Raw genomic sequence first — 27198 nt, forward strand, 5'->3', positions numbered from 1 at the left:
CTAATCCCATATCATTTGCACATAATGCTACGTTCTACCGACAATTACTGCGTGAAAAAAAAGGTTTAAAAATTAATTTCAATGAAGACCACTTTAAATAATTTGTTTTATTATTTAATTTGTTAAAATCGTAAATGTAGTGATCGCTTTTCGTGTTTTCGTTCCCCCCTCGTTGACAGTTCATCTACTGACTTCAGTCTTGCATTCAAACTGACACAATTATCTTGATTTTTATTGGCTACACTTCATGTCACTCACGCTTAGGATCTATGCCCTCGCCCTCTGATTGGCCCTGTCGTCCACAACAGATATGTGATTGGTTAAACCTGGCACATGACTACAAAACAGGAAACACAAGCGTTGGTCATGTAAATACTCCGGAAAAGAAATCATTAGTTTGAGAAATGGGTGCTGTCGCCTGAGAGCAGTACAAGAGAACAGCTCTAAAGATCATGGCAACGTGAAATGTAATTCCACACTCTACAAGTCGAGGTAGGTACGCTGCGTGTTCCCAAACGGGTCGTATGTGTGTGTGTGTGATCACGGGCTGCGGCCTACGATTCAGTAGAGATTGTCTGGATTTGATCCTAGATCACCTGCTGAGCTCAAGCGCTGCTGTCATACTCTTAGCCATCTGTTCGCTGCATTAAATATGATCATAACCCGACTAATAACGTTGACTGATATCTGGTCTTGCTCTTCGCAATCATCATACGGTTGTGCTTGACATGTCAGGAGCGAACGCGTAATTAATTCTATCCATCATAATCATCGTGTCGGTTATTTTGTATGGTTTATCCTGTTCTGATCTGCTGCTATAATCTGTGTGGTTTGTCCACATCGAGTTGCATTATTGTCCAGTTTACGTTGGAGGTAGACATACAATGGTCCAGTTGTCACACAGAAATAATGAGCTCCATTATTGTGTAACATGCCTCACCTTTTGCCGAAGCAGTTCATGGTACCGAATGTATTGTATAAGAGATGTAACGTTAGATGTCCTTATTTAGAATTCCCCCCCGGCTGTATTAAAGCACAACAGTTCCGCCTTGAAATCTGTTTGATAGAGTAGCGATAACTGTCAGATGTCACAGTGAGCTAACCGGGTAATTAGACTCAGTTGACACTACATTCTAAAGTTGCACAGGTGTTGACATCTCTGTTTCATTTTCATTTTGGCTGTCACATTAATAGTTAATTTTCTGCCAATTATTTTAAATTGTTGACTTGGTATACGATACACCCGATCTTTTGTGTAAATAAATACGGGGTATAATCTTTGCTCAGGCTTAATTTTCTCATAGAGCACATTTTTAAGGATTATGTACAGTCAGTTTGTTTGTTTGTTGAGTAGCAGGGTTCTTTTATTTTGAAATAATGACAAGCTAACTGTTTATTATACAGTAACTTAGTTGAAACACGGGGACAGCTGTGATTGACGGTGTAATATTTAGGGAAATATAATGCAATAGGCTACTTGACGTATGATTTCGCAATAGTTTATATCTTCATAAAGGTAAGCACCTTCATTCTTTCTAATCCTTTCGGATGTTACTATAAAGGTATACTATAAGCTATAACTTTTTTGTTTGGAAAGCATGCTTATTATTCATAAGCATACATTCTCTACTCTCAGCCTACTTTTTCACATTTCTCATTTGAAACAAGCATTTCTTAAATCTTTTAGGTTGATTTAAAACAAGAGAAGTGACAGATTCTTGAAATATTATGATTAACTTTTTGATAATACCGCTGGTTCATAATGGTTTCCTCATTATGTGTTTATAATGTTCTTTTTTTCTTTCTTTTTCTCTTTATTTCTCTTATTTTGTTTGTGAAACTTTATGAACTTTAAACTTTAAGATTTGATGTAATTTCATTCCTGTAGAGGTTCTATCTGTTCTGCCTTTTCTATAATAATAAAAAACAAAAACAAAACAAACAACAGTAAGAATCATAAATGGATCAGATAAAAAAGAAATACTGGTCCCACTTTATATTAAGTGGCTTTAACTACTATGTAATAACAAATTAATAATTTGATACAATGGACTTATTTTTTACATAGGCCTACATTTTTTTTACATTGTACTTATGTTTTAAAAATACCTGCATGTAATTACAGCTGTAATTAATTTCTGTAATTACACAGTTGACCCTTCCCTTACATCTTAAACCTACCCATACCACCACACCTGTCCCTGACTATACCCGTATCACACCTCTATGGTAGAAAAAGTGTTTTACAATACAACATAAACACAATAAGTACATTGTACTTATTTTTCGATGTAAGTTCATAGTACTTACAGCCACTTAATATAAAGTGCGACCAAAATACTTGATGTATGATTTGATCGCTGTGTTTCTGTAACTTCTTCTGAAGTGCTCTGCTTGTTATTAGTTCAGAGCAGAACATGTCATAACAAATCTGAGGAATTCTACTGAACATTTGCGCTATTTGTCTGTATTAGGAATTTGCACCAAACTAAACCAATGCAAGCTTGAGCTAATGCTATTTAGCTAAAACATTAGTTTAATGAAGACAGCTATAGCCATTAGCCATGACAAAGCTGCAGGTGAAAATAAGAGTAAAAAATATAGAATGTCCACCAGACCTTTTACTGGCTGTGTGTAGCACCCACAGTTCTGCATATCCTTCAGAAGGAAGTTTATAAGGTTTGATTATTCTGTCACAATGTAATAACTTCTTGGTAAAATGGTTTTTAAATAAAGGATGGGCTCAAGAGAAAAGCTGCAGCTTATAGCAAAGCACTGTGGCTCATTTTACACACTATAAAATATTAAGTTAACTCAACTTAAAAAAAAAAAGGCAACCAGCTTTTCTCAACTTCCGAAGTTATAGACTTTTCAATCTTTTGTTGAAAATTAGACTAGCTGTTCACTACAATTACAATTTTAAGGTAAAATTAGGCTTCCCAGAAAGTACATCTGAACAGCCTATTAAGAGTTTGTTAAAAGTTAAACTGGAGTTTGATTGAACCTAGTCTAACTTTTAAGAAAAGAGTTTCCACAACTGTATTGCACTGAAGTCCAGTGAAATCAAAGCTGCTTAGCAATTGATAGTTGAGTAGTTCAAGGAACTTCTATTTAAAATTTAAAAATGTAATATTTTGGTAGTCAGTAGATCAGTTTTAAAAATGGCATGTCTGACAAAATGGAAGTTGTGATTTTCACAGTGCATGCGGAAAAACAACAAGAAACAGCTGCTTAATAAAGGATGGAAAATGTCATATAAAACTAAATGGTGAGTTGATGACCATATAGTTCAAAAGCTTCATTTATAGACCCCAGAAAGAAACATTTCATAATCAGGGTGTCTCAAATGGCAACTTTAATGTTGAAGTTACTTCAATTGTTGCTCAAATACTTGCACAACTTTTCCTGAAGAGTTGAGGAAAGGGAAGCTGCCATTTCTGTTTTAGGACTGTACTCTTAACAATGGAAGACTGCTCCTCTTGTTCAATAGCAGACTTCTTCTAGCTTTAAAACTTTTAGACTTTACCAGAGGTTAGACTAGAGTCAACCTCAGCACTAATTCAAACAGATGGTTCTCCTCTTGTGTAAGCCTGAAGAGTAGGCTGAGAAGAAAAATGTGTCTTGACTTGAAGACGCTTCACATCATTGATATGCAACAGACTCTGTGATACTCCGCTGGATATTCTTACCATAGAATCACAGATAATCACTATAGAATCACATTATCTTAACACACCTGCTTCTGTCACATGATGAACTGACATCATTTGCTCCTGTCTCGTTTTATCTTTTCATCTAAAAATGATGTCTCATACTGACATCTGTCTGGATTAACCTGTCATGCTAGAATCAAAGAACATTATCAAAAGCAATATATTCTTTACAAATAGCGCAGCCTCTGGTTTCACGGTCACACAAATGTGTTCATGCCTAAAAGTGTTGCATGCAAATAATAGGGTACCAGGCTCATATAAGCTGAGCATTGTGCTGCAATTGCTGCTTTAATTGCCTGGATGAGCTGTTTTAGATTCATGCATTTTGTCAGACTGATTTATTTTTTATGTTTTACATGATAAATTATCTAAACAGTGTGGTGCATGAGTCTGTACATATGTGCAAAAGTAAGAGTGTGTGAATGAGTGTTTGCAGCTGAATGGAAACAGCTTGTACTGTTTAAGTAGTTCTTTTTCCGGATGTCTTCCAATTACAGATTTATGGTGCATTTGGGTTATTTTGGATTTAAGGTGGATTACAAGTGGATTTGCTTCTCCTATTTCAAACACGCTACTATGCTAGATAAAGGCAGAGTTCACCATCACTGTAATTAGTCTGTGATGATTGATGATTAGTTATAATTAATCAACCAGGATTTGCAGACAGTGGCACTTCTGTGTTTTAATTGGCACCCTCTCTATTGTAATTGTTTCTTCCTTGTGAATTTCAAATACATGTCCATGACATTTCCCTTACAGTTTTATTTTTATTTCAGATTAAACATTTTATCAGTCGTAATACTGTTTTATTTTACCACCACATATGTTGGCATCATGAAATGGAAGTTGCGATAGTCTTTTCTTCCATATTGTGATGTATATCCGAGTGAAACGGCTTCTCGAAAAAGAAAAAAAAATAGGGCGGGGCTTGGTTTTGTACATTGGGATTTGATTGGATAGTTGGATGGTTGTGGTTTGCTTTTGCTGTGATCTCATGCGAGCAAACATCATCAGAGAAGAAATCATGTCATTGCAAGAGGTGAGGGGAATTTATTTTGATTAAACAAGGGCATATGAATTAAAAAATAATGTTCTGCAGGTTGTGAACAGAAATCATTTCTAATAAATAAGCCTACTGCAGTATTCGAAACAAGAATTGCCAATTTTGAATTCATGGTAACTATATAGACTTCCTCTTCAGCGAAAGCGTTGTACTTCATGAGGCTCAAATAAGCTCACATTACTGAAAACATGCACGTATTACATTACCAAAACACTAAAATGTGCTGTACATAACATGGAGTGCTAATTATGTGAATGTCTTCATAAATTGATGGTGGATAACTTTTGGACAGTTAATTAACTAATTCTGTATTTACCTAAGGACCTCCTTTTTGCTTACTGTGTTTGTGAATAGTCTGCTGATTGTGCATTGGCAGTGTACTTTATAAGTCAGAGGTTTATGTGTAATTTGATAGTGATGGCTGTTTTTTTTTATATCTGCAGTGGGGTGTAACCATGGATATCAAAAACAACAGTTTCCCCAGTTTTGGTGAATTAGATGACTACCTTACCAGACGCAACTCTAACTTTGTGTGGCTTCTCGTTGGTAAGTGGGTAGCCTATCTGATGCGATTTATAAAAAATGTTTGGTCTACACATCATAATCAGCTAAGCTGTCTACACTGAAAGTGCCGAGTTAGAGTGATTCGCTAGACTGATCTATTGTTAAGCATGCATTTGAATGATTCGTTCATATCTATAGTGGATATTCTACGATTACGCACAGTTTCAGCATTTCCAATGAATACAGACTCAAGTTGACATGACAATGTTCAGTGCAGACACAAGAATTATATACACTACCGTTCAAAAGTTTGGAGTCAATAATTACTTTTTTATTAATACGAAATTAATACTTTTTGTCAGGAAGAACGCATTAAATTGATCAATAGTGTCAGTAAATACATTTTAAATTCTAAAAAAGATTTCTGTTCCAAATAAATGCTGTTCTTTTGAAAAAAAAAATAATCCAACAAAAATCTGCATATTAGAATAATTTCTGAAGGATCATGCGGCACTGAAGACTGGAGTGATGATGCTGAAAATTCAGCTTTATTATAGGAGTAAATTACATTTTAAAATATAATTAAATGTTATTTAAATTTTTACAATATTACTGTTTTACTGTGTTTTTTATCAAATAAATCCAATGTTAGTGAGCATAAGAGACTTCTTTAAAAAAAAAAAACATTTACAAAAATAGTACCAACCCCAAACTTTTAAACGGTAGTGTATGTATCTTGCCAGATTACTTTAGACCGTGTTATTTGCTCTGTAAGGGTATTATTCAGTTATTGAGGGCAAGGGTTTAAACATGTTTTCCACAGCCACTATTATGTCATGCGGATGGATCATATACCTGACATACTACAATTCCCGCAATATTGGACTCGTCCTCACCCTCATCATTAACCGTCTCTATAAGAATGGATACATACACATCGGTGAGTTAGTCTTAATTCTGTTTTTATTTGCTAATTTTTCATGATTGATTTTTCTTTTCCTTCCATTTATTTATTTATTTATTTATTTTACAGGCTCATTTTCATTCTCTGTGCTGTCCGGCAAGGTTATGTTCCGAGATGTCTATTTCATCAATGAAGATATGTCTATCAGGTACACAGACACATTACAACTCTTTGTCCTTTATTTAATTCCTATCCTCTTTTATTCCTATTTTTGCTCAGTTGACACTCCTTTATTACTGTTGTCTGTTTGTTGACCATTATCACATTGTTTATGGGTTATATCCCATCTTTTTTTACTCTATTGTAAACTTATTTTTCAGAATTCAAGATGGGTTACTCATATTTCGTTGGTGGCAGATGTACAACCCCAAACAGAAACGACATGGTTAGTGCAAACACATAACAAGCAACTCACAAAAATTGTGACAACTTTATTTTGTTGCATTTGTTCAACTGTTTAATCATAACATTAATTCCAACTTTTTTGTAAACTATTGGATTGGATTGATCTGTACTTATATGTTGATTTAATGATAATTCTTCACAAATTGTGGGAGAAACGCATGTATAATGATATTTTATTGGTTCTACTATTTCCAGACCCGAAAGCTGAGACACGGCTCTATGTCACTGTTAACGGCTTTGAGTTCCATGTGTATAATCGCACGGATCTGTACGCTCGGCTCCAGGAAACATTTGGCCTCGAGCCCACCCTTATCCCACCCCATCAGGATGAGGAGAAAGGGCGAGAGCAAAGGGATAAATCCTTAGAGAGGTAACACTGCACAAATAGAGCAAAAACTACTTAGATTCTGGTACATAAGATCATAAGGTGAGGTAATTTTTTAAATGTTCAAATACTTTTCCTGGCTCAGCTTTTATTATGCAGAAACAACAATAAATAAGCTATTTTTAGGCTGATGTCTTAAGTTTATAGACAGATCAGCCCAACATAAAAAAAAATCTGTTTGCTGAACAATGGATGATGGAAATTTTTGACGTTAATGGTGCAGATATTACGTACTCCTTTCACCTTTAATGAAGCAAAATCAAATGGGATTGTTTAATTTGCCAACAATAAGTGCAGACTGTGTTTGTGATGGCTACAAATTCATTGATTGATTGTTCATTGAATTTTCTGTCTAAATATTTGCTTGGAAGCATTAGCTTTATTGGCGCTCATGAATGAAGATGTGTTTTTGTTATTTTTGAAGTGTTCAAATCAAAGCTGAGACTCTGGAACCGTCGTCTTCCTGGAGGTCTCTCATCCCCGTCATCAAAGTCAACATCAGTACAGTGAGTATTGCAGTCACAGTTTCTCCCATTCACCTGTCTGACATCAGCATGCTGCCACCTGCATCATTCATAGCCTATATTTAGAGTCGTACAGTCTTCTGAAACATCACGAGGAACTGAAATGAACACTTGATATTGGCCATTCTTCAAGTTGCATAACTCTCGCTGGTCTTGCCCTCAGGGTCGCGTAGCATTTGGTAATCAACATCTTCCTCAAACCCTCTGTATGAATTTTGACGACGCCTTCCTGACATATGCCACCAAACCACCCAGCAGCCACTTGGATCAGTTCATGCACATTGTAAAGGGTTCTCTGGAGAACGTCCGCGTCATGCTGGTGCCCAGCCCGCGATACCTGGGCCTTCAGAATGATGAGTGAGTCTAATAATCTCTAGTCTATCAGATTAGATTAGATTAGATTAGTTTAGATTCTACTTTATTGTCATTGCGCAAGTAGAGAGCCAATGAAATTGCTGTCCATCTATCTAACCTGATATATTATTTTAAGACTGCATTAAATCACATAAGCACAGATTTTGGTTCTGTTTGACGTGTTAATTATTGAATCAGTCCTTTGATGAGTCCTTTGTAAATAGCTTTCAGTTTACACTGCCTCTCAAAAGTATGGAGTCGGTAGGATTTATTTAATGAAAGAAATCTCTTATCTCTCTTTTAAAAAACCCCTGCCCTGATTGTGTATATATCCTCAGTGATGAACCATGATTTGTTTGCTAATATAGCAAATTGTAGTAAAATGATGGGCATTATCATTCTAAGCATATTATTTGACAGAAATTTTGATTTGTTTTTGAGTGCAAGATGTGTCATCAATATCTTTGGTCATTTTCTGTTCTTCGACTCATTTTAACATTAAGAGGAATTTTGCATATATAACACATGGATTAAAGGTTGCAAAGCGGATTTCATGGGGTATTTAAATAACATTATGCTGCAAACGCATATATATATATATATATATATATATATGTATATATTAATGTATGTATGTGTGTTCATATTTATTTTTTATTTATTTTCTACTTGATATTTAATAGATTAGAAATAAATAATCAAAAAAATTATTAAAAAATAACTGTAAAATAAACAGTCAAAATAAAATATATGGTTCGACCACTATGATGGCCAGTGACCACTTCAGTGCAAATGATGTGTAGTATAAATAGAGAAGATATTGTGTACAACTGATAATGAGGTATATGTGGCCAGTGACCATAACAATGCACATGGCATTGTGTATAAATAGAATATGGAAGAATATGGCAATATGACTGGATAGATGCAGATTACAGTTATACCTGGCAATGACAAGTGACCATTGCAGTGCAAAGCATATGGTTAGAATAGAGCACTGAGTGACACTTAAAAAGTAATGCTTCAAATAATGAGGTCAAGTATTGTTAAAATAGTGCAAAATGGCAGAAATATAGTACAGATTGTTCAGCTACAGATGTGAAGTTGGACACTTCTTTAGGTGAAGCAGCCAGAGTGAGAGTACCATAGTCTTTCACGGCATTATCTATTGTTATTTAAAAATGATTATCAAGGGTTATTAATGTGCTGTTTTAAACACAAGGCTAATTTAACTAATCAGAGCTGTTAATTTTTCATTAGTTATAATTATATGCACTTATCTGTGTAATTTAATTTAGATTGAAAATAATATTAACATAATGACCTGAACATTAATTGCTTCTCATATAGATCAGGTTTTCCCCAATGTCAATTATGGATTAGCTGAAAGTAAATGCAGGTTAATTTTCGTTGATGAATGAACTGCTATGCTAGAATATTAGTCTTGGTTGTCAGTCGCTTGATCAGTAATGATTAGTGATCTGTTAGGGATGTAGCAGTTGTTTAAAAAGTGATTGCTTGTCTTTAGACCTCCCAGGCTCATGGGGGAAGGCTTTGTGGTCATGCAGTCCAATGATGTGGACATCTATTACTACCAGGATGAACCAGGTGAACATATGCTTTGTCTTTCATTTATTTTGAAAGTATAAGGCTGGGTTGTTGTTGGATATAATCACTCAAACAGTGGGTATTTTGGTGTAGATAACAGTGTCTGCACATAAATGTTTCCTGTGTATGCATGATTTTTTAGGTTTGGTCCCAGAGGAGGTGGAGAATGGAGATACAGAAGCCTGCTCTGAAGATGCCAAACTACAGGACTTGCCTCCATGCTGGGGTTTGGACATTGTATGTGGCAAAGGAACAGACTTTAACTACGGCCCATGGGCTGACAGACAGAGGTACCTGCCCAAAATCACACTAATATGGTTGTAGTTGGCTGTGTTTTTGTTATTCAGGTTATACAAGGCTTATTGAAGCTACTAAAATGATGTGGAGTTCTGTTTTTCTTGTCAATATTACTGTTTTATTATTAATACTAATGCAAAAGACAGCAGCAGGCACAGATCTGATATTTCAAAACACATTTTCGTAATTTACCATTGACTTGTTACTGAAGTACTGGTACACTACTGTTCAAAGGTCTGGTGTCTGTAAGATTTTGTAGCTGTTTTTTAAAATAATTTCTTATGATCACCAAGGCTAAATTCACAGTGTAGTATAACTGTTTTCTATTTTTATATATTTTAAAATTTAATTTATTCCTGTGATGGCAAGGCTGAATTTCTGCAGCCAACACTCCAGTCTCAGGGTCACATGATCCATCAGAAATCATTCTAATATGATCATATTATGCTTCTCGAGAAACGTTTTTTTATTATTATCAATGTTGAAAACAGTTGTGCTGCTTAATATTTTTGTGGAAACCATTATAGATTGCAATAGAGATCATTATAAATCTTTGCTATCACTTTTGATCAATTTAATTTCATAATTACCCCAAACATTTGAATGATACTGTACTTTTATAGTCTATTCTTTACATTTTTGATTTGACCCCTACAGAGACAGCTTGTGGAAGTTCTTCCTGCCTGCAGACTATCAGCCAATGAAAGTGAGCGATGTTGCCACACCAGGCAAACCCAGACAAATCCTCGCCTTTGAGCTGCGTATGAACATCATAGCTGATGCAACAATAGACTTGCTATTCACCAAAAATAGGGTATTTACACGCATACACTCCTAATGATTACTTTCTGGGTCTCACACTCCTATGTGTAAACATTTTCTAGGGCAATGTTGGCTTGCATTCATAAGAATATAAAATCCTAAGCAAGAATGTGGACCTTTGTCTTTGTTCATTCACTAACCCATAATCCATTTGGCTTCACAGGAGACTAATGCGGTCCATGTGAATGTAGGGGCAGGTTCTTACCTCGAGGTCAACATACCCATGACTGTTGGGGAGAATGGTAACTTGTCAAAGCTTATGGAAAAATTACTCAAGTAATTTGTTTAAATGTACACTATATTAAAAAACAAAACTGCATGCATTTCGCGGAAGAACGTTGTTTTGGTTGTGCTTCGGCTCTGCTTGACTGTGCAAATGAATATAACCCTTCACAATTGTTTATGCTTTACAATGAACTCTGTTAGAGAGCTACATATGGCAATTTATCTGTTCAATATAATACCTTACTCACCTGTTGAGTAGTAAACGGCAACTCCGCATCACTTGTACAACATTTCAAATCCCTCAGTTCGCGCCATCTTCAAAAAGCCAAGCTAATGTTCATGCTTGTTTTATTACGAGCTCTGCCGCGTTCACTTTTTGCCAGCAGACTCTCCCCTTTTCCTGATATATAAACACTTATAATAGGCTTACCATAGTGAATCAGGGTAAGAGAAAATTTATTTTTAATATTTTTTTTAATTATGTACTCATTATTTAAATTGTTCATTTTAAACAAAAAAAAGTTATATAGTGTACATTTAATGTAAATTTAACTTGACACATTATATTATGAATGGCAATTTTCCCCTCCTTTGTTTCATATCTTAACCTCTTTAACCTCTGTTTAGGTTATTCTCCCACTGTTAAAGGCCAGTTATTACATGTTGATACAACCAGCAGTATGCAGTACAGGACACTGCTAGAGGCTGAGATGCTTGCAGTGAGTACGGCACATGATTTTTTGTGTTTGTAAGAGATATGCAAAACTACACATTTTCAAAATTGACTATTCTGGTCTGACCTATTCATTCAGACTCCAAGCATTGCCCTTCAAATAAGCTGAGTAACTAAACTTTTTATGCAGAAAACTATGCTATTCTTCACTAAACCAGATAAAGGGAACATTGCTTGCTGCAGGTGATTTGAGATCTGACAGTAATTGTCTTGATATTTATTGTCGAAGATGGGAAATTTGTTACAAAACATACATTTAGAGAAGTAATCTTTGTAATAATTCAGATATTGCATATTATGGGGCCAATTTCCAATTTGTTGACATTTGCCCACTCAGCACTTTTTTTTGTAAAATCTTTAGGGTGGGCTGTAGTGTCAGCATAGATGTGTTTTGAGCTTTTGAAACGAGTGATGAATATAAATTCTGAATTTTATTAGTGATAACTGTAATAGTACCTATGATAAAAACAATTAAATCTACACATTCTCTTAATGTCCTTGTACATGTCTTAAATGTTCAGCTTAAAAAGGCATGGGCCATATTTTGCATCATATTCCCCCAAAAAACACTTATAGTACATTAAAATCCTAAAGCTAAAATAAACTAAATTAAAAAAGCTAAATAAAACAACTAGTGAACTATCCTGCATATTAACAGCTGTCTTTGAACTCCTCAGTTTCATGTCATAGCCAGTTATCCGCGTGTGTGGAATATGCCCCAGTCCTGGCAGTGTGAAATCGAGGTTTACAAAGCCACGTACCACTTCATCTATGCACAGAAAAACTTCTTCACAGGTAATGTTTCTCTCTTACCTGTAAGTTACCATGAGCTGATGTCTGTCCACCGGCTGACCTCCTCCTGTTGTGATCTGTAGATCTGATCCAGGACTGGGCCAGCGACAGTGAACCGGACATCTACTCATTCGTTCCATATTCATGGAAGTTTAAGATACTTTTTCACCAGTTTGAGATGATTTGGGCCGCCAATCAGCACAACTGGATCGACTGCTCCACCAAACAGCAGGAGAATGGTAAGCAAGACTTTCATAATGGATGCAAGACTGAAAAATAATATAGAGTTTGAGAAATGAAAACAATAAGGAAATCTAACAAATGAATATGGCTTTGAAAACGCACGGCACGCAATTCTGAAACTATATAATTCTATGAACTAGTCACTAATCAACTAGCTGGTTGTTGGAAGATTAGTCAACTCATTTCTAATTGTGTATGATGTTTCCACATGATGGTAGTTTAAGTTGGTCTATCAACTTTTTTTAAAAAGATCTATCGTTTCTTTTTCCAAAAGAAGGACGAAGAAGAGATTTTGTTTGTTGTATTTATTTATTGATTACTTGCTGATTGATGGATTTGACTAATTCTTTTTAATTTTTTTATTTGTAAGTTTGTTTATATAATAATTAATATAATTAATAATACATTCAATTTGTATAGCACCTTTCATACAACAAATACGGCTCAAAGTGCTTTACAATAAGCACCAAGAACTTCACATAAGACCAAATGCAAATACCATAAATAATATAACATAAGATTAAACACGCTTTCTAATTATAATAAAAGATAAAAGTATACATGAAATGCATAACAAAAAAAATTAAAAATTAAAAGTAATAATAGAAGAAAGTATAATGCATAGAATGCTTAGTCATTTAGTTAAAAGCCAAAGTAAAAATGTTTTAGCATTCTTTCAAAATATATATATTTTTATTTTCAGACTTTTTGAGATCTAAACAGATTAGTTGTATGGATTGTAATTTCCATGCTTTCCTGTAGTAGTGCTAAACAAAAGGAATTTAGACTAAAAAATACCATCAAGCTCACTGCTGAACATCAGTTTAAACCCTAGAGTTTGGTTTTATTTAGAATTTTCCTTGATTTCTGAAAAACTTACATCCTGCTCATGCTCTTTTTCTGTAGTTTATATTGCTGCCTGTGGGGAAACGCTGAATATTGACTTCACTTTGCCCTTTCACGAGTTTGTCCCGGCCACCTGTAACACACGTTTCTGTTTGAGAGTGAGTGTACACCCTTGCAAACATTTACACGCACTTGTCTGCTGTGCTGAATGATTGTGATCAAGCATTACAGCCTGACATTAAAACATCAGCGTTCACCTAAATCCACTCCTAATGACACTGAACTCCCATACAGGCTGAGGACACAGACATGCGCTTGTGTCTGCCTGACTGTAACCCCAGCCGGTACCCGCTACTCACCCTTACGAAGGATTACCAGCATTTCAAGACCCCTCCAGAAAACAATATGCCAACAGAGGGGCAAGGAGCACCTCCCAAAAACAGCAAACCTCGCTGGAAGAACATGACTCAAGCGTGAGTAAAAGAGCACCATTGCTCTTTCTGTCCCTCTTCTTTTCTGCTGCTTCTTCCTTGCGCTGCCCTTTGACTCTTCTGTTGTGTGTATGCGTGTGTGTTTGTTTCCAGGGATGGTTGGGTGGACTGCTGGAGTGTGCCGAACTTCCTGCTGATTATAGACTATACTTGGCATCCCATCTACCCTCAGAAATCTGACCAGCAGCTCAAACAATCATGTTGGTATTTGATTAATACTAATAAATCATGCAAAAACTTACTGTATAGATAGTATCTAGTGACCAAAATATGGTAAAAAAAAAAAAAATATATATATATATATATATATATTTTTTTTTTTTACCAACATCATAAAGTGCATAGTGGGATGCTTTTTAAACTGTATTTATGCTGGACATTTAATTTTGGGCCCATCGGTATAAGTTGTCCAAGCTCCGTCTGGCTACTTGTTTTTGATCCTATCATTTTCAGAAGAATATAAATATTACACATGATTATCTCACTAATTGAGACATGCATGTGTAAGTGCGGAAGTAAATAGAAGATCCTTACATAAAACATAAGATTCTTACATAGAATATTGATACCAAATGTATTAACTTGTGCTTTTATATGGTGTATATAAACTTTATATAAATAAGTAATAGTTACAAATACATGTGTCATTATTTTATAAATGTTTTGTCAATATTGTATTATATATAATGTGAATCAGTTTACTTAAATTAGTTGTTATATTTTAACAGTTCTGTAATTGTTAATACACAATAAATAAATAAAAGTTTACAGCACTAAAAAACAATAATTAAAATGTTATTTTTGTAAACTTTGTAAAAAAAAATCAAGCATTTAAGCAAAATACTCAAACAGTCTCATTTCAAACGATTAAATGTATCAGTTAAGTGTCAAAACTTTTGACTTATAGTGTAGTGAATACATTTAATTATATTATCTCTGTTGCTAATAAGTATATTCAAGAATCTGACCCGTTTACACTTCACCTTGCATTACGTGTTTTTTTGCAGTGTCAGAAATAGAGGAGTCCATGCTGTCAGCACTGCGCCCGCCAGAGCTCGCTCCACCTGTACCTCCTCCACCTCGAATCTCCTCTGACCCCAGCTTGCTGCCACCTGACCGGTTACATGTGGAGATGGAGCTAAGCCCAGACTCCCACATCACCCTTTATGGTCCTCTCCTCAGAGCGCTAGTGTCCATCAAGGTACACATGTATACATATGTACTCAACTTGAAGTCACCATGAAACAGAAATTGTGAGAGTCTTTTCTTCGATATAGTGACGTAAATCCCAGTGAATCAGCTTCATGAACAAGAAAAAAATGTCGGTAGACTTGATTTTGTCCGTCTGGAATTGATTGGATGGTTGTGGTTTGCTATTGCTGTGATGTCATGTTAGAGACATGTTGTCCCAGCCTCTCGCCAGTAAACACGTCATTAGAGAAGAGATGTTACTGCAAGAGGGAGGGGAAGTTATTTTGATTAAAGATTAAGAGGGCACATGATTTTTTTTTAAATTGTTGATGATTAATTATAATAAATTATTAATCATTTATAATATTCCATTAAAAATAAGAATGGTCAGTTTTGATTTCATTGTGACTTTAAACTGTGCAGATATGTCTAATCACTAATACCACTGACTCCTATTTATTCAAACTCGTGTTCTACTAAACCCCTGTTATTATCCTCTGTGAAACACAAAATGGTCATTCTTTTCAATATAGTGACCGTTCATAATGGCAGATAAAAATAACAGAGAAATGAGGACGAGTAAATAATGACTTTTTATAATTATATTTGGCTGCAATATACCTTTAAAATTATTGTTGATGAATGTAATGTGCAGGAAAACTATTTTGGAGAAGATGACATGTACACAGACTTTGAGGAGTCTCTGTCCAGCCCTGTGCTGAGCTCCTGCTCTTCGTCATCTGGTTGGACCAGAGTTGGCCTGGAGGAGAACCGCTCTAAAGACGCACCACATCCTCTCTCCTTACGGCCCTGGGACATAACCGTACTCGTCAATCTGCACAAGGTCCATGGACGCCTTCCAACGGTCAGTACCGCTTCAGAGGAGACCAGTGATTTCATTCATAGAAGCCAGTGTCTCAGACATCAGTGATGAAATCATTGTTAAATTAGCATATTTGTGTGACTGTTGTTTTGATGCCTTGCAGGCACTGATATTTCCTTTAGGAATCGCAAGTGGGGATGTAAATCTTGTTTGTACTCTTGTCTGCAGCACTGTAGCAATGACGGCCCAGAGGGTCCCACAGGCTTCCTGGAGCGTCTGTGTTTTGAGATGAAGAAGGGTTATAAGGAGACCATGCTACAGCTTGTTCTCTCACCTCTACATGTGTTTGTCAGCGATAACTATCAGGTGGGAGGAAGTGAACCCATTCATATTCTCTCAGGTGCTGGTATTTAAAGTTGTCATGTTTCTGTATTGGGTAATTTTTTTCCTTCTGATTGTTTAGCGGCCTACGGTTGATGCTGTGTTGCGAGATGGGCATCTGAGCCTCTCAGGGTTGCAGATGAGAGCCCACGCCATGTTCTCAGCGGAGGGCTTACCGGCGGGCAGTGACACACTCGAATATGCTTGGCTCATCGACGTTCAGGCTGGTGCTCTTACAGGAAGAGTTAGTGTGCCACAGGTGACTCAATCATTCATTTTGACACTACAAAAAAGGGATGCTTGACATTTGTAAAGGAATATTTCTAGCAATATCTGTGGCATAATGACCTCATACAAATATTTTTTCGTCGTGTCCCTCTTTGTGTTTTATTGAATGAAAATGTTTACAGAAGTTAAACTTATAATAGAAATAAAACGGGCATGTGGGCCAGAGAATTTAAAAGCAAGAATGTGAAGGTTGGAATTTTGTTAAAGCACCTATGTGAAAATCCACAGAAAAGAATGTTCGAATATTTATTTGTATTGCTGCTTTCTTCCTGTTCGTTTGTCCACACTGAGGGACACGTCAAAATTCTCATAGGTAATCAACAGAATGCCACACAAAGACACTTTTTTTATTTTTTGTCCTTATTATTAATTTCTTCTTATTCATACCTTGTACTCTACCATTCAAAAGTAAGATATATTTTTTTAAGAACTTAATGCTTTTAATCAGAAAGGACACATTATATTGATCAAAAGTGACAGTGAAGACATTTATAATGTTACAAAAGATCTGCATTTCAAATAAATGCTGTTCTTTTGAAATTTCTATTCATCAAAAAAATCTTGAAAAAAAAAGTATCAGTTTCCTCAAAAATATTCAGCACAACATTGATACTTTTTCAGAATTGATAATACCATAATAAGAAATGTTACTTGTGCACTGAATGAAATCTGAAATGTTCCTTTTACTTCAGTTTAACGTGTATGAGATATCAAACCAAAATATCTTTTATAGTTATAAAAAAAAAAATATATATAATAAATATATATTTATAATAAAAATAAATTCGTCATTTAATATTATGCATTTATCTATAATGGTAATCCAAACAAATTGTTAACCTTCACATATTTCCCTCTTAAAAAGCTACGAAGTGTGTCACTAAAAGAGAGATTATGCAAGAATTATTATTTTAGTCTAGTGACAGCATTAATCACAGTTTAATGTTAATCACTGGTTGTGTTTGTTTCAGTGTGCATCTCTTCTGGAGTGGGGCGAGAGCTTTGTGTTTCATGTACTGTCCCGAGAGTTCCAGCTTGAACAGCCAAAACCATCTGTCACCTGCCAACATGGAGTTGATCGTAGAGTCTGTGATGCCAAGGTATTACAGAAACGCTCACACACATCCCCGAGTTGTCATATTACATTTTCAAAATGACTACACTACTGAGTCTTTGTCTGTATGTGTAGAATGCAGCCTTACCTGGTCCCTGTCGCACATCAGAGGATCTGAAGTACACAATGACTCGACTGACAGTTGATGGAGCCCAGGTTTTCATTGTTGAACACGGATGTGCAGCCAATATTAAGGTTAGTGACTATCAGAGATGATTATCTACACTATCAGTCAAAAGTTTAGAGTAATTAAGTTTTTTTCGTATGTTTTTGAAAGAATCCTCTTAAGCTCAACAAGGCTGCATTTATTTAATCAAAAATACAGTAAAAACGTAAATTGTAAAATGTTATTGTTAATTAACATTGCAATTTAAAATAATTGTTTTGTCTGTATGCCCATCAGACCGGAGCATTGCGGTTGGCCACATGTAATCTGCACACAGCTGCTGTCGGTGAAGGCATCAGTGCCGTTCTGCAAGACGTAGTGATCGCTCAGTTCATCGAGCAACAGGAGCTTGCACGGCTTGGCCTCCCTCCGCCCCTCCTTCGGCGCTCTCATTGGCTTGAAGCCGGTTCAGTGAACTTCAACCTCATGACGGCGGATGTGGCTTTAGCCGCTGACCATCCAGCCAAATATGAGGTCCAGAGGCAGTTCCTGGAGCTTCATGACATGAAAACAAAAAGGTTCCAGCATGTCTTTTCTTGTATTTTGTCTATTGCTTAATGTGCAGACAAACATATTTACCATATTGTTATTTGTGTTTTAGACTTTGGTTCCTTTGGCCGGAGGAGAAATATAAACGAAGCCGGAATCGCTGTGGTTGTCTTGGTGGATGCCGTTTTTTCGGCGGCTCGGTTGGTGGCATGGACTTCTTCCGTTTGGAGGAAATCACACCCTCATCAAGCTCCGCTTTCTCCAACGTCAGTGCTGAGGGTGACTTGTCCTATGGACAGTCATTATTACATCCAGGAGAATGGATCGTCACTAAGGAAACTCCTAAACTTCCTGATGGTATACTTAATTATTCATTTATTTTTTGCTTTTTGTGGCTTTGATGATGCCGATTTGTGTTTAATGTAAATTATGCTTGCTTACAGCCAAAGGTGTCGCTATGCGAAGAGATGTGTGTTCTCCTGCTCCGATGGTGGACTTGGAGAAACGTGGCCAGCACCTTAGTCTTCACGTACCTCTGCGCTCTCACAGCTCTGCTTCTTCCTCTGAGGAAAACTCTTCCTCCAGTGCTGCCCTGCCTCTGTTAGCTGGAGAACGAGAGAGTCCCTCCCCTTCTATTGAGTGAGTCAGACATGTGCTTCTGTATCGCATAAAACAATTCCAGTTCCATAACGTCTTAATATCTCAATTGTGAGTTACTCTTGCAATGGAAACTTTGTATTTCACAATTAGACTTTTATTCCTTATTTTAAACTTTCTCACCTTTTTACTATGAGGTGGAATTGGGCTCCAATAAGCACCTTTGTCATATGAAAAATAACATTACTGCCACTTTTGATCAATTTAATGTTGCTTTGCCGAACCAAATTATTCAACTTTTGAATGATAGTGTACACTGATTTAAGTCTCACAAATTATGCTAACAGCTGATGTCTTGGCGGTAATATCCGATGATTAATTAGTTCATTTCTGATTAATAAGTCTTGTAGACTGACTCACTAAAAAGAACCAATTCAAAAGAATAGTTTGTTTGTTATTTCCTTTCACAACTCTTGCAAATCAGACTGCTAGCGCAAAACTCAATCTTAAATCGTAAGCTTGAAAAAACTGTTTTGCACGAATAAAACTGGTTCTGAATAAAAACAGGTTCTCGATTCCCACTACATTTTTGTTTGTACGTGTATTTTACAGTGTGTATGTTTTCAGGTTAATGAATGTAACCACTGATGGTCCAATCCCTGAGGGTCCACCCTTACGCTCTCCGCTCCGCTCTCCTTTAAAGCGCCAGTCCTCTGTCCAATCAGCTCGCCTTGGGAGCACCAAGAGCCTATCGGCTGCGGTCTTCGCAGAGAAAGCCACGCCTCCTACTGGTGTGCAGTTTAGTAGCGAGGTTTCCCGTAGCGACGAAAACGTTTTAGACTCGCCAAGGCAGAGAAGAAGCTACGGAGCATTTCCTTTCACTCCATCAGCTGATTCTAGCACATTCCATCAGTACCGCTCTGTTGACTCCTCCATGTCTGTGGCTGACAGTGAAGCGTACTTTAGCGCCAATGAGGAGTTTGAGCCAATCAGTAGCGATGAAGGTCCAGGGACCTATCCAGGGAGGAAACGCAGACGAAGACAACAGGGTCAGCCCCAAACAGAGCACAGCCGGACCTCCATATACCACAGTGTGGAAGGACCTCTGTCAATCGCTGAGAGCCGCCCACCTCCGATACCTAGCCATACCTCCCAAGCCTCATTTGTCTCTGCACTTGGATTGGAGGAGGAGGGATCTGTTGAAACCGAGAAGGCGGAGACTGGCCTTCTGACAACACAGCCACATTTAATGGCTTGTTACCAAACTTACCTTGCACATTATCATGTGTCAAACTGGACTGTTAAGCAGCCAACCAATAAGAGAACATCTAAGTCATCACTGCATCGCCCACTTGACCTTGACACGCCTACAAGTGAGGAGAGCTCTGCCTCCTTTGACCAGTTGTCCATCCCGTCTTTTAAGGTAAATCTTTTAGGAAAAGTTTTTCCTTCATTGTAAAATATTATTTATGCAGTGGTGAATTTTATGAAGAAATGTCCTGGTCATATTTCACCACCAATATCGGGAACAAAGATTATTTGCATAAATAAAATAATTGTATTTGTATTTTCTGAAAGATTTAGCTACCCTTCCCAAATGAATAGTAATTTATGAATATATTTAACTATATATTAAACATTTTATAAATACAAATGTTTTAAAAAAAGAAGCCCTGTCCTTAAATTAATATATAAATGTATATAATTATGTATTGTCCTGTGTATATAAATTGTAAATTATATAACATTATTATTTTTATTATATAAATTGTAAAGTACTTGTATATTATGTGAAATAATGTAATTGTCATCAATAGTAATTATGAAACACTGAATTAATTAATATGGATTTAATTCTTTAAATATAAATATTTAAATAAAGACTAAATTAACAGTATGTAACATGATAATTACATTATACATTTCATTTTCTTCATGCAAAGAGTAACTTTGGGGTAAAATGACCTGTTTAGGTTCTTTGTCACCCATGTGTAAGCATGTTGTTTGTTCTTTCATTATATGTTGTCAATAATTGTATTTGTGTCCTTTTATAGATGGTGAAGGCCGGTTTGTCTGCCAGTTCTCTATTGGACAGAGGAGTTCAGCTCATGGGCGATATAAATAGGTAATTCAAGACATATCAAATCAACAGTAGCTGTTAAAGTATCATGCAGCATAATTAAAAGCATGCATTTTGTGTGCATGTATCTGCAGCACACCTTACACACCCCTTGACAAGCGGGCGATGGACAACACTGATGAGGACACAATGACAGAAGACTGGACCGTTGATCAGCCTCTTGCCCAGACGAGAACCACAGCCATCGTAGAGGTCAAAGGGGCGGTCAATGTGGTCCTGACTCCTTTAGTAGCTGAAGCATTAGACAGGTCAGACATCACAGCAGCTCTCACATTGGCCACCTTGTGATTAAAAAACCCATGACACCACAATTTTGGTTTTTAGTTCTGTCTGATGATAATATTAAATAACCAAAGAGATAGACTGCATTTTTATGAACAAAAAATTTGTCAGTATTATCATGAATAATGTGGCTGAAATACATTTTTGTGTTGTTTTTTGCTTTGAAAATGGATGCCTAACTGATTTTTGTCCAAACAAATGCTCTCTGGAATGAGAATGTCCCTTCACCTAATGCCAAATGGATCTGACTTGCATCCAAATCATGACTGTGATATGCCTAAAGCGTATTGGCTGTTTAGAAAAGGAACAAACAAGCCCTTCAGTATGTTTTACTAACATAGGATATAACTCACAGGAAAGAAAATTGTTCTCGTCAAGAGATTTAATGGGGTCTTTAGTAAATGCCACATTGTTTGTGAAATCATCTTTTTTGTTCTGTCCAGGTACATTGAGTCCATGGTTCACTTTGCCAGTATTCGCCACCCTGCATCAATCCTGGATGACCTGCATGGGAAAGTGCTTAATGAAGTGTATCAGATCAGTAAATCCACTGTCTCTGAGTCTGTAAGTGATCAATACAACATAGAGACGTGACAGCACACTCAGTCTTTAACGTGATCATGATGGATGTTGCGTTTTCCAGAGCACAGCGAAAGCAGAGCACAAAATATCTAAGACAGAGGGAACCACCCCTGGGTCTCTGAGCACACCGCATGGACAAACTGATCTGTCAATCAAGCCTGACAATGTGAAGATAAAGGGTTTGCAGGCTAATGTCACTGTCCCAAAGGTACCTGTTTGTGTGTGTGTATGAAAGGGAGAAAGCTTGTCATGTAAAAATGGTAGACGTAAATATGTGTGCATGTTTTTTGCAGGTGAATCTTTGTGTACTCCAGGCATCCGTAGAAGAAAGTTCACCCTCCAATAAGAGTGTCACACATGTCTCTCTCGTGGCCTTGTGTTTTGACCGGATTGCTACTCAGCTGCGCATGAATAGGTAACTGCAAATGTCTGTCCAAATATTATATTTCTCATATAAATAAATATATAAATAGTGTAGTGTACTGTATATATATATACACAGTGCTTAGCATAAGTGAACACACACATGCTAAAGTTGACTAAAAAGAGGAATAAAAAATCATCTTTTGGAAATTTATCTTAAAGGGATAGTTCACCCAAAAATGAAAATTCTGTCAGTATTTACTCACCCTCATGTTGTTCCAACCCCGTAAGACCTTCGTTCATCTTCGAAACACGAATTAAGATATTTTTGATTAAATCTGTGAGCTGGATCACTCCTCCATATTAGTCCATAGGCTTCTTCAGGGATTGAAATTTGCCTGCCCCGAAAAGTCATTAAAGATATCGTTAAAATAGTCCAAGTTACTACAGTGGCTCAATCTTAAGTTTATCAAGCGACGAGAATACTTTTTGTGCGCAAAAACAAACAAAAATAACGACTTTATTTCACCTATTCATTTCCTTCTCTGTTGGCCTCTAGTTAGTTAACGTAATGTGATAGCATAGAGCAGGGGTCTCCAACACGTCGCTCGCGAGCTACCAGTAGCTCGTGGCCTGATTGGAGGTAGCTCATCAAGGGGGCGTTCACATATCGCATCTTTTGCGCGCTCAAGTTCGTTATTTCAAATGTAGGAAGCTCATAATTGAAGCGACGCACTCATTTTTTCCATGCGCAGCAAGATGAAAAATCCATTAGCTACTAAAACTTCTTTGTCATTGTGGATGTGCATGTGCATAACATTGTGCATGTGCATAACACGCAGTGCATGGTTGCATAACATTGACAGACGCCACGGGAAAATCGGACGAATTTTACTATTAATAATGAAAGATAAGCTAATGTGCATTGTGAACGTCAATAGTTTATCTTTTTTGACTCATTCTTTTTATAAAAAGGATTTAAAGGCTGAAATATGCGAGCTTTTTATAAATCTTTTTTTGTCAAAACTTTATTTGAACGTGTAGGCTACATAGTAGATAACATGTCGCAAGACACTCCTTTAAAATCTGACCATTATTTTTAATGTTATTTTGTTTATGTAAACAAAAAGTGCAAATGAATTCTAATTATATTTGTTATTTGCTGGTTTTCGACATAAACCTTGGTGAATGGATTTTATTGTGTAGTATTAGTACTTTTTGAACAGGATTCTATGATAACTGATCATTTTGGTCACTATAATCATGAAATGAAATTTTCAGGCCATTTCATCTCTAGTTAAGATGCACTGTAAAATCAACTATAATTGTGTTTTTATAGTATAATATGCAAAGTACAATTTTCTTTAAAAAAATTAATCTCTGATTCTGTTCTTTTCTCTGACATTTAAGGGTGACATGTATAGGCCTACAAAAACTCTTTTAGGTCTTAAACAGTTTAGATAGTTGTTAATAAGGAGAGTTATGAGACATTATTTAAGGAATTTAAGTATTGTATTAGCCTACATGAGTAGCTCTCGGCCAATATTTTTTAAAAAGTAGCTCTCAAATGAAAAAAGGTTGGAGACCCCTGGCATAGAGAAACGCCACTATGGCTCACTATTGGCTGACGTTGTTCATGTGGGTGGTGCGTGTGACGTACAACAACAGAAGCTTACGCTATTATACTAGTGACTGACTCGAGGCCCACAGAGAAGGAAATTAATAGTTCAAATATGGATCACAAGGAGGAGTGATCCAGCTCTACGACTTCATCAAAAATATCTTAATTCGTGTTCCGAAGATGAACGAAGGTCTTACGCGGTTGGAACAACATGAGGGTGAGTAATTACTGACAGAATTTTCATTTTTGGGTGAACTAACCCTTTAATGCCTTAATTAAAAAAATGAGGAAAAATCCAACCTTTAAGGACACCAATCTTTGCATTTAAAAAGCCCCACATCATCACATACCCTTCACCATACCTAGAGATTGGCATGGGGTACTTTCCATAAGATCATCTCTCAATGCAAATCAAACCAGCTATTAGGCTAACTGAAATGAAACCATGCCAATCTCTAGGTATGGTGAAGGGTATGTGATGACGTGGGGCTATTTTAATTGCAAAGGTTAAGAGAACTTTATCAGGATGCATATTATCCTGGATCCATTAAATAACTGGCCTTTAAAAATAAAAATCTGCCTGCCTCTATGGGAATTTAACATAGGGGTGTCCGGACTTATGCCCCCTGTATTTTAAGGAAGAACATTTATTTATTTACGATACATTATTCATACCCAAAGAAAATTGGTGTCCTTAAAGGTTAGATTTTTCCTCTTTTTTTTAATTAAGGTATTAAGATAAATTTCCAAAAGATTATTCTTTATTCCTCTTTTTAGTCAGCTTAAGCATGGTTATGTTCACTTATGCTAAGCACTGTGTATATATATACACACACACACACACACACACACACACACACACACACACACACATCATTTTGACAGTGTGTACTGCTCTGACTGTTAATATGTGATGTGTAGGGGTATAGTGGAGGACACAGAAAAGCCCTCTGCTATGATGGAGAAGTATTCGTCTGCGTCTAAGATGGCACCTCAGTCCAGCGGTTCTCTCCGCTCTAATGCTGGGATCGAGAAAGGCAAGGAGATTGCAGCCAGACTCAACATACATCGCATACACAGTCAACTCCGCGGCCTGGACTCATCAGGTACACACACACACACTCAAATTTATACCCATCTATATACTATAGTTATTTCACGTCTCTTGAGAATACTCTGATTGGTCAGTTGCTGCATCCTGCAGTCAAATATTTTTTTTTGATAACATTATAAATTAAATTGTCTCTCCTATCGCATGGATTTTCCATTTTATTAGAAGTTATTCTAATAGGTAATAAATAGTTAAAAAAAATAATCAATATTATCAATAATAATTTATGACAGAAATACATTTTTGTCTGTTTTGTTTATTGACTGGCTTTTGGAATTGTAATTAGGTTTGTTCCATATTTGTTTTTAACAGACCTTGGGGCTTGTGCCATCACTGCCATTCCTTTCAAGAAGTCCAAGGTTCTCTTCAGTTTGGAAGAAACTGATGAATTTGTTTTAGTGGATGAGACTGAGCCCTCCATCTCTACTGAGCACGTCCCAGAACACACCCCTGACCATGCTCGCTCTGGGGCCAGTCCTGAGAAATGGGGTTGGATTATGTTTGAATGTGGGATTGAGAACCTCACTGTCAAAGGTATTATAGACATGTGAATTTCAGATAGCATTAAAAATTTGTATTTCAGGAGTAAGAAATGCATGTCTGGGTCTTCCTCAGGTGGGCGGCAGTCAGGGGCCGTGCTCTACAGTGCTTTTGGGGTCATGGGCGAGGCCGACAACGGCGTCAGGATTGGAGTCTCGAAATCAAACGGTTCTAGTGGTTCTCAGACAGGAAGTGGCTACAGCACTGATGTATCTGATGATAACCTACCCAATGATGGACAGAGCCCTGCCTCTGAACCCAACAACAATTCAGACTCTGATGAACAGGTTCTCATATGTTGTTTACTTAAAGTTAATGGTAATTTGAGATATTGTAGGTTTTCCTTGGGTCTTTGTTTCTCACATTATTTCTCACTCATGTTTGTCTGTCCAGGATGAAGGAGTGGAGTCAGATGATCTGAAAAAGGACCTGCCCCTCTTGCCTCCGCCTCCTGACTCCAGCAGTATGAAGCTGACTATAAAGGAGATCTGGTTCAGCTTTGCTGCGCCAACCAACATTCGATCTCAAGCTCCAGTCATGTCCAGGTACACGCGTAAAAATAAAGAATATTTTTTATAAAATAAAACAAATTCTAATATATATATATATATATATATATATATATATATATATATATATATATTATATATATAATATTATTATATAATAATAATAAAAAATATATATATATATTAGTTCTGATATCCAGATAGTTCTGAAAGTGACCGATGGCATATGCTTTCTGGATATCAGAATGATGCAAAAATATAGAATAACAATTAATTAAATCTTATAAAAATTGCATATTGCATAAATTCATATTGCATATTGCACACACACAAATATTAGAAAAAAGAAATTCATTAACGAGGCTGACATTAGATAGAATTACCTCTTTTTGTAAAACGATCATTTGGGCAGAGGTATTTGCCAATTTAATCTCTAAAGGGCTGATTATATTGACGTATTAGTAGTTGTTTTGAGAGAGAATGCATATTGAATATATGTGTATACAGTGGTAGAATTGGCTAAGATTAACTGGGGGCCCTAGTTGGGGACATATTTTATATTTTTAAACCATAGATGCAGAAAATCCCACTATATTTAATGCATGTAATTTGCATAGGACTTGGGGGCTACTATGTCGATAAAAGATTGAAATTCTCTCCATTTTGAACTGGAACTCCGTCCCCCCTTAAAATTCACTCAGTGTACTCAGCCCCCCCATTTCCAGCCCTAAGTGTATATTTGGCTGCAGAGTCTTTGATTTGGTTCAAAGGAAATCATGGATATTTGTATGGCTAAAGAGGTCTATGTTGTTGAATGTGTCTGCAGGCAGCTGAATCTCTTGAGTACTGCGACCCCTGCGGTCGGTGCGTGGTTGGTTCCCATTGACCAGCTGAAATCCTCACTGCAGAAACTGGACATGGAAGCCACACTACGTGTGTGCGCGGTCATGGGCTGCATTATGACTGAGGCCCTGGAGGTCAGACTTGTTAATACTTGCACTGTTAGAAACTCATGGACTTGAGCACAATTTA

General features: G+C 36.5%; 1 protein-coding gene across 32 annotated transcripts in view; it reads left to right on the forward strand.

The window, feature by feature from the left end:
- The first annotated feature begins 349 nt into the window (after positions 1 to 349).
- The window catches only part of kiaa1109 (KIAA1109 ortholog), a 58202-nt gene continuing 31353 nt past the window's right edge, over positions 350 to 27198 (forward strand). For 27 of the 32 annotated variants that reach the window (XM_077237377.1, XM_077237378.1, XM_077237385.1 and 24 more), the window contains exons 1-38: positions 369 to 492; positions 5220 to 5322; positions 6104 to 6220; positions 6314 to 6392; positions 6565 to 6629; positions 6845 to 7019; positions 7459 to 7540; positions 7722 to 7915; positions 9441 to 9520; positions 9663 to 9810; positions 10475 to 10631; positions 10803 to 10881; positions 11492 to 11583; positions 12275 to 12392; positions 12473 to 12628; positions 13539 to 13636; positions 13773 to 13951; positions 14063 to 14169; positions 14977 to 15170; positions 15816 to 16025; positions 16212 to 16349; positions 16447 to 16623; positions 17624 to 17752; positions 17842 to 17961; positions 18170 to 18450; positions 18534 to 18778; positions 18865 to 19060; positions 19631 to 20441; positions 21073 to 21143; positions 21233 to 21406; positions 21884 to 22004; positions 22084 to 22230; positions 22316 to 22437; positions 24928 to 25112; positions 25430 to 25651; positions 25733 to 25944; positions 26051 to 26202; positions 26993 to 27143. In XM_077237377.1, the coding sequence (XP_077093492.1) occupies positions 5232 to 5322; positions 6104 to 6220; positions 6314 to 6392; positions 6565 to 6629; positions 6845 to 7019; positions 7459 to 7540; positions 7722 to 7915; positions 9441 to 9520; positions 9663 to 9810; positions 10475 to 10631; positions 10803 to 10881; positions 11492 to 11583; positions 12275 to 12392; positions 12473 to 12628; positions 13539 to 13636; positions 13773 to 13951; positions 14063 to 14169; positions 14977 to 15170; positions 15816 to 16025; positions 16212 to 16349; positions 16447 to 16623; positions 17624 to 17752; positions 17842 to 17961; positions 18170 to 18450; positions 18534 to 18778; positions 18865 to 19060; positions 19631 to 20441; positions 21073 to 21143; positions 21233 to 21406; positions 21884 to 22004; positions 22084 to 22230; positions 22316 to 22437; positions 24928 to 25112; positions 25430 to 25651; positions 25733 to 25944; positions 26051 to 26202; positions 26993 to 27143 (6075 nt within the window). In that variant the 5' untranslated portion in view covers positions 369 to 492; positions 5220 to 5231. Of the gene's footprint in view, positions 493 to 5219; positions 5323 to 6103; positions 6221 to 6313; positions 6393 to 6564; positions 6630 to 6844; positions 7020 to 7458; positions 7541 to 7721; positions 7916 to 9440; positions 9521 to 9662; positions 9811 to 10474; positions 10632 to 10802; positions 10882 to 11491; positions 11584 to 12274; positions 12393 to 12472; positions 12629 to 13538; positions 13637 to 13772; positions 13952 to 14062; positions 14170 to 14976; positions 15171 to 15815; positions 16026 to 16211; positions 16350 to 16446; positions 16624 to 17623; positions 17753 to 17841; positions 17962 to 18169; positions 18451 to 18533; positions 18779 to 18864; positions 19061 to 19630; positions 20442 to 21072; positions 21144 to 21232; positions 21407 to 21883; positions 22005 to 22083; positions 22231 to 22315; positions 22438 to 24927; positions 25113 to 25429; positions 25652 to 25732; positions 25945 to 26050; positions 26203 to 26992; positions 27144 to 27198 lie in introns of all 32 variants that reach the window. The other 5 variants (XM_077237379.1, XM_077237382.1, XM_077237399.1 and 2 more) reach the window with 1 other exon arrangement.

This window comes from Siphateles boraxobius, unplaced genomic scaffold (assembly GCF_051911475.1).
Source record: "Siphateles boraxobius isolate OS27281-9 unplaced genomic scaffold, OSU_SipBor_1 20, whole genome shotgun sequence".
Classification (NCBI taxonomy): domain Eukaryota; kingdom Metazoa; phylum Chordata; class Actinopteri; order Cypriniformes; family Leuciscidae; genus Siphateles; species Siphateles boraxobius.